The sequence below is a fragment of the Solanum lycopersicum genome, chromosome 9 (assembly GCF_036512215.1).
Source record: "Solanum lycopersicum chromosome 9, SLM_r2.1".
Taxonomy (NCBI): domain Eukaryota; kingdom Viridiplantae; phylum Streptophyta; class Magnoliopsida; order Solanales; family Solanaceae; genus Solanum; species Solanum lycopersicum.
Window position 1 is genome coordinate 35,095,544 of NC_090808.1, and position 8,405 is coordinate 35,103,948.

The following is an 8,405-nucleotide window of genomic DNA, read 5'->3' on the forward strand; positions in this document are numbered from 1 at the left end:
GTACATGTGAGAAAATCTTTCACAATCTCATTGACACTTTAATGAAAAGGCATCCTCAAATAATTTACATCAATTTCATAAAAGCATACATAGAGCTTCATAACTTTATTTTCATAAGTTTCATCATGTGTTCATTGAAAAAAAAAATCATGTATGGTTCATATGAATTAACTTAGACACATGTAATTACTTCAATTCATCCAGTAAAAGATAGAAAATAACTAATTGAACCAGAATTAAAAAGAAACCATGAAGATCGAATAAAACCAAACTTTGAATTGGAAATTGAACTTGTAAAATTGTATGATTTGGAGAGCCCAACGGAGGACAATATTTGAGAATACCAACATTCCTTAGTGATCAAGCACCCAAATACTATGGTGAATTGAAGATCTTGAAAACAAACCCTAACTTCTTCTTCCTTATCTCTAGAGAGAAACCCTGGACGGCCAATCTATTTGACTTAAACGGCCTGTAGGGCCCTAAACGAACCGTTTAGGATCTCGTAAAGGGTCCGCAGCCTGCTTTAGGATTTTGGACTTCAATGTTTGCTCACTTTGACCTTTTTAAAAGCACGAGGTGTTACAACCTACAAAAGCACTTAGTTTATGACATTAACTTTGTTTTCTAGTGAACTAAAGTTTACTTTAGAGCAATTTTCTGACTTGTAAATCTTACTCTGCGGTAATAAAAGGTAACAAATGAAGTACTATATCCTAAACAAATAGTGACATAAAAATCTCATAATTGCTTGTATATCATCTTTAATTCTGATTCAAATAGTTAAAGCGACTTCGTAATGTATAGATTCACTCCTATGTATGACTAATAACCAACAACAACGGAAATAATAGATAGGGATTGACGGAGGAATGCACTTAGAATTGCGGAGAATCATACAAACTCTTTTCTATAAACATCCTGAAGCGTAAGAATTCTTTGGGTAGTATTGCTTGTAAAATGAAAAATTAGGAGACTCCTACTGTGATGCCGTTAACCGCCTGGAAATAGATTGCCATCACTGCTGCTTACTGTCTTTAACGAAAGGAACTTTTGGTAGTTTCTGAAGAACCTTCTCATCCAAATGACTGTACTGTCTCTTGAGTTCTTTTTTGGCCTTCTGTGCATAGGTATCTACTTGATCTTCATGTTTCTCGTAGAAACATGGTACTGTCAACATCATAACAAATACTGTCCAAAAAAATAATTTTCCTAGTTAGTTATTATAGTGACTAACTGGTGACAAGAACTTATCTTAAATTTCCTAATCTCTTCCTCATTTAAACAATGAAAATTTGTTATTCTGTCACGACTGGAGAGGCGAAGCCAGTAGTAGGAGGTTGGTAGTTCTATATTTCCTTCCCCTTCCTTACCATTGAGTTGTCAATAAGTTTTGTTATCTCTTCACAAATTATTACTTACTTTTTTAGTACACATATAAGGTCTACGGAGAAGCTACAGGGTTCATCCGAACCAACGAACTGTTGTAGTTTATTTTCCCTGATTTCTTACAATAAATAGGTTTTCCTTTTAGAAAAAACTGTTAATATTTTGAGTAGTCCTTTTCTTGTAGTAAAGGTTAAATGAATCTATCAATATAGGTTTGTTCCTTCTAATTTAATCATCATTTACAATATAGCCCTAGGGATTTTAGAGTTGCGGTTCTGGGTTCAATTTTGTGTACCTCCTTGTATTCAGAGTGAGTTGGTTAAAATTGTTTCTCTCTATAATTTGTATTCCTATATTTATAGTGGATAGTTGATCTTCTTTGTGTACGTAGGTCAATTGACCTTACCACATTAAATCTTTGTGTGTTTTGGTATATTTCTCGTTTGTCTTATTACTCATGGTCTTTCGAGGTTTGCTTTCCTAGTTTCTGCTTTATACCAAATTATTTTCAGTTCTAACAAAAAACCCCACCTAGCTTTGTCCCTGGTCACTGGATATACTAATCAAGAAAAAGAGTTTGTTGATCCAAATAGAGATCCATGAGTGTCTATTGCATTTTCACGAGAGTTACAGTTTTAAAATATTCACTTAGAAAATAAGGGAGGTATATATGGAAAGAATAGAACTTACAGATGTAAACAATGGTGAGAAAATCGAACCAGCTGCCAACAATCGATACAATCCACAAAGCTAAAATAGTCTGCATATTGACATAATTAACATGAAATTATAATTATAAAAATAAGAGAGACATGACGTGGGAGAAAAGCCGGTATATACATAGAGAAACTTCTTCAAATCTTTTCCAGAAGCAACTTCCCAGAAAAGAGCAAATGCCCAGTTGAATCTGTCCCTCAAAAGTAAAGCAACTTGTGTCCACAACTTCTCCGGCAATATAATTTCTGGAAATTCCATAGGATTCCTGACATTGATGGATATATGTCAAAAGTACAAATGAATATAGTTGAAGCGTAATTATACTGCAAGTTTCAAGTCCAAAACTCACTTGTTGACGAAGTGGGAGATATTAGACCAAAAGAACAAGATGGCCAATGTAAGTATGAGGGAATGACAAATGAAAGTGAGCAAATGATAACCAATCCATTCAAATAGAAGCCAAATGACAGTAGCAGCAGCAAGCATCCCAGCTGAAATCTGCTTGTTCCTCCACAGCAAAATATCAGCAGCTGACAAAAAAACTAATCCTCAATACACATGACCAACTAGCGTGTATATATATATATATATTATAGTTGTTGTTTAAAATACGCTATCCCGCTAACTAAGGGTAAAAATAAATAATTTAAAGATGATGTAGAAAGATTTTATATACGAAGAGCCAACCAAGATCGAGATTTTCGTACGTTTGCCACCGCCTAGAGCTGCATGGACAGGTTTCTGGCGGCCAAAGAGGTGAGACTTGTCATTTGTGGGTTGTCGAAAGTCATCGCCATCGGTGGATGATGAAGAAGAATAATCATGTTGATCTTTCGCTGATGATTCAGGAACAATTTCTTTCACTGGATCGGACATGACTAAATATATGTTTAAACTTGTATTATATATGCATGCAGTGATGCAATTACCAAAACAACAAATGACTCTTGGTTATGGAATTTTTCTTTTTTTCTTTTTTGGTTATTCTTAATAATGAGGGTTGATTGGCTTATTGATACATCTTTTTTGCTTCTTTCTATGTGTAATCATTCTCTCTCTTGTTAAGGAATCATTCAACAGAAAGGCATAACCATATATCTCCCAATTTCTTCTCTCTATGCACACTTATATGATTCACACTTGTCCAATGTATATAAGTTTTAATTTTAATTACTTAGATTAAATTAATTAAACATGACTACATTTTGGGTATCAACACGTAACAAAAAATACTTATATTTTTCCCTTTTACTTGACATAACTTGTTCAACTTAAATACATATGAATATTTTTTCTTTAAAAGTATTACAATTTCATAAGTGAATTGCATTCTTTAAAAAATAATTTATAATTCCTGACAACTCCATTTTACATAACCACTAAAACTCTTGTAAGGAGAATCGAATTCATACCATATTGTCTAATTATAAACATAAATAATGAAATTAATTTCTAGATGCTTATTCTTTTTTTGCTTCTATCGGGCAATAGCCCATTAATTAATAAAATCAAGAGGATTGTATCTTAGCCTGCGTGCAAAAGTCCCAAGCTCCAAACAAAACATATAAATGATATATATCCAAAGCAACAGAGGAAACTAGGCTAGACTCTTCCAAACATATATAGGTGACTAGATTCATAGCTCGTGTGTTGCATGTGGTTCCCTCGTCTTGAAATTGGGATAAAATAATCTTCACAATGTAGTGTATACATATTTAAAATTTAAATATTACCGAATAATCAATATAAGCTTAATAACATAATTCAATCCTGTGCGACACGGATAATTTACCTAGTTGATTTCAAAAAGAAAAATGTTTGATTCGTAGTCAGGTAACTCCAAACAAAGTCATCAGTTGCTTATTTGACCCCAAAAAATAAAACTTACAACAATAAAATATGAAACAAAAAAATTATGTTGAGAGCATACTTTAAATAATAGATAATGTACATCATTATTGTGATCTTAATTATTTAAAAACTTGCAAAAAAATATGAAATCAATGTACATTTTTCCTAATTCTTGTCAGCATTTATTATGATAAGTAATCATCATTCAATAATAACTTAAGAGTTACTTATAAAATATAATAATTTCATTTTACTATTCAAGTCAAACTAACACATGAATATAAGAATTACGTATAAAAACTATAATAACATAAGAAACTAATGTGATTATTTCTAGAACGTGTTACCATGCTTTTATTCATAGAACTATACTATGAACTCCGAAATAATAAAATGACTATTCATTATTTCAGGAATTATGATTATAAAAAATTATGAGAGCGATGTAAATATAGACCATTAAGTTATAAATTATTAAAGAATATTAATGAATGATTAATTGAGATACTTATTATTTTACGATTATAATGGAGAAATAACAAAAATCATAAAAAATGAAATATTAATATGTAAATAAAATTCTAGAGAAAATCTTATTCAGAATATTTTGAAATTATAATAGAAAGAATAGTCAACTAATCAATATCTAAACAGAAACATATGACATTTGGTAATGTAGCTTCATAAGAAACATAAATACAAAAAACGTGAAATATTAGTAGAAATAGAAATTTTAGACGTCTTAAAAAGAAATGTTATATAACATGCCACTAAATCTAATATAGTCAAATTTAATATTTTATTTAGGTTAGACATAAAAGAATCGCCAAAAAATTATATCACTCTTCCAAGAAATCTAAATTTATATTATAAAAGTAATATTTGCTTTTACATAAGAATAAATAATAAGTTAAACGAAAACAGTTTCAAAGACAAATTTTTAGTCATTTTATAGAATCAATGTAATTCTTTGTTGCTCTCGTAATTTTTTATCACCACACGCCTCTTCTGAAACGTTTGTTTTTATTTCAAAACTTTTAATTATTTTAATTTCAATTTTTTAAAATTATTGTTATTATTATTATTATTATTATACTCTTATTTTTTATTCATTCAATTGATACAATTTTTGTGCAGGAAAGAATAAAACATAAAATGTAAGAAAAGTCTAAATTTTTTTGGAAAACATATAATTTTCAAATTGATCATTTAATTTCAACAAATATTTTTTTAATACTTCGATGAATGTATAGATTTTTAACTAGAAAAATATGAAAAAAATGTCCCAAAAAGGATAAATACTCATTTTAGACATAGAGAGGTGTCAGCTTACATTAATGTATGTATTAAATCAACCATTAAGTGAATGAAAAAGTAAGAGAGAGAGAGATTTACCTTAATTTAATATTATTTTTACGTTTCAAACTCTCATCGACCTATGGTTACGACAAGTCGACAACAACAGGAATGAGGCGAGAAGATTGAGAGCAGAATCAACCAAGGTCAAACGATTCTTTTTGTTCGTTTCAAGTAATAAAGCCTTATGTTTTATAAAATATTTTTGGATGGGTTTTAATTTGGTTTAGAGTATTCATAATTATAATTATGAAATTAGTGGGATAGTTTTAATAATTTATAGAGTTGGTGGTTAAAGAAGATAATATTAAAATTGGTAGTGGGTCACTTTCTCTTTCTCTATTTTTATGATTAGTTATAAAACAATTAGGGTGATAACTGATTTGTAGAAAAGGAGAAAAAAAAAAAGGGTTGCACGATGGTTGAGAAATATTGGAGGTATTAGTGAGCGAAGAGAAACAAAACAAAGGCGTTCAGGTATAGAGAAGTTCTTAATTTTTTTAATGTTTGTATAGATGGATAGTAATTAATGATTAAGGGAAATTCATTAGGAGTTTATAAGATATAGTTTTAGGGTGTGGATATATGATGATGTAATCGATTTTGTTTTCCTTTTTGTGTTACTGTTTGTGACTTATGAATTATTCAAGGGTTTTCTGTTGGTTAGTTAATATGTATGGGTTTATATTATATTTAAATCTTGTATAGTTAGATAATAATTTTAAGGTATAACGTTCTAGTTGAAAGAATTAGAGAACAAGGGTTAGCGGAGAAATTTATTAATATTGAAAACAAGAAAAGTGATTGGTCAGTAAATAAAAAATAAAAATAGCTGTTATACGAATAATATGTTTTGGAATATGGAAAATTAGGGTTTACTCTCGTGTTAATCATGGTGCAATAATTGCCCTATCATTTGCCAGTGATTTTTGGCACAAACGTGAGTGGAATAATAGCTATAGTGAATATTTGAAATAGTTAGACGATAACTTGTTCATGGTACATCTTCAATTTTCAGAATTAGATAGCTATTTAAATATCACATTATAATTTAAGTTTAACTGATTGATATAGGTAATTAATTATAAGATGTAGTATATTATATTAATTACATTAAAGTTGTGCTAATGGGAGGAAATAGGACCTACTCATAGGTTTAAACTTTAAGAAATTGATTATAAGAATTAGGTGAGTTTTAGGTCTAGGCTAGACATAAAATAAGAATGTTTACGAACTTGTTAACTTACACCTTATGTATATATATACTTGATTGATAGCAAGGGTTCAGAGTCAATAAGGAAAGGAAAGACATTGGAGAAGTAGTTGCTTGACTTCGATTCTTCGGTGGAGGTAGGTTATGGTTTATTTCTATTTGATAGATAAACTCTCAATACTGATTGATATGTATTGACTGATATTGTAAAGTCTCTTATGTACTTGATTGTGTTGGTTGTATATCTTTATTGTGTGGTTTGTGGTTGGTCTAAAATTATTAGACTGTTGAATTTCTAATCTTGAACCCTCTTAATTAAAATGACGCCTTGAATAAAGAAGACCTTATGAAATAAAATAATGAGACAATTGAATCGTAGTGTCACGTTTCAACACAGTATTATTGGATCAAAGTGTCAGATTCTGACACGATATTATGGCATCGGAGTGTCACGTTCCGACAAGGTATATGGGATCGGAGTGTCACGTTCCGACACAATAACATTAAAGGAAATGAATCTTGAATTAACTTAATATATTCAATCTCAAAGAACCCATTTTCTAAATTAATATGGTGTGGAGGCATGAGTTCTCATAAGTGTGCTTGGTGTTGTGATTGATGGTGTACCTACTATGGTGTTGTTATCACTGGTTCATGAGTTTGTTGTTTGGAACCTGTTAAGTATTGTAGTTGGTTTTATAATATTATTTAATATATATTGGCTTCTATTTTGAGTTGACCGATGATACCTACTTAGTACGTGTTCCTTGTACTAACCCCTACTTGTATTTTCTTCTTGTTTTTTTGTGGAGTGAAACAAGTGTACCATCGACTTCGACTCGCTCTCAGCTCTAGCCAATCTCCAGCACATCAGAGTTCAGGTTGAACTATTATTTCTACCTTGTGCTGGATTCTCTTATTCACATCTTCGTGTCTTTTAATTTCGGACATGGACCATTTTTTTTCTTATTTTGGTTTCTTAAAAACTCTTAAACTTGGTAATTCAAAAATAGATGTCCTTGATGTGATGACTTTCAGATTTTGGAAATAATAAATGTTAAACTTTAGTAGCTTATTTAATTGGTTACTTAATAAGTTTTAAGCTTCCGCATTTTATTGATATATGTTGGGGTTTTAGATTCCTTGGTTCGCCCACTTAGGAAATTAAGTGTGGGTGCCACTCACGGCGTATTTTGGATCGTTAAAAACTTTTTATTAGAGCATCTGGTCAGATTATATCATCACACAAGGACATGTCTAGTAATGATACGGGGACACCTTTACTTTTTTCGAGAGGCTATATGAATTCAGGAAAAATCATATTTTCTTTCTTTTGTGCTATTACTTGAATGTAATTAGTATTTAAGTGATACAAATTGTTATCTGACCTTCTAACTCTATTTCGCAGATGGTTAGAACTAGAGCAACAACTGTGTCAACACTAACACCGGCAAGACAGGGTGCGCCTGAGCCAACCATTTGGGCTGTAAATAGAGGAGGAGCAGTGGCAAGAGATCGTGGTAGAGGTCGCTAGAAGACGCCCACTAGAGGCAGAGGACAAACACCTGGTTTAGCTAGGGATAGAGAAGTGACTCCTCCACCGACTGATGAGGTAGTGAGAGAGGGTGAACAAAGGGAAGATGAGAAGATTCAAGAGAAGGAAATACCACCCCAGCATACCCTAGAGATGATTAATAAAGTTCTCATTTATCTTACTGGGTTATCTGATAAGGGGCCGACACCCCAGTGTTTTCTGCACCAGCACCTTAGGTTCAGGGAGTACAACATGCAGCTGTTGTGAAGCCCCGTATGGATGCATCATTGGAAACAGGCACGTTTCCTCGAATGACGACAGGGTCTATAATGAAAGGTGACCAAC

At 31.4% G+C, this 8,405-nt stretch overlaps 1 protein-coding gene across 1 annotated transcript; it reads right to left on the reverse strand.

Annotated features, from left to right (window-relative positions):
- Nucleotides 1–728: 728 nt before the first annotated feature.
- On the reverse strand, nt 729–3,272 carry LOC101247654 (reticulon-like protein B5). The gene is made up of 5 exons (XM_004246963.5): nt 2,814–3,272; nt 2,456–2,636; nt 2,230–2,371; nt 2,080–2,149; nt 729–1,191 (listed from the first exon to the last, which is right to left on the reverse strand). Exons 1-5 carry the CDS (start codon nt 2,980–2,982, stop codon nt 1,019–1,021), a joined length of 735 nt encoding a protein of 244 aa, XP_004247011.1. The 5' UTR covers nt 2,983–3,272; the 3' UTR covers nt 729–1,018.
- Nucleotides 3,273–8,405: the final 5,133 nt, after the last annotated feature.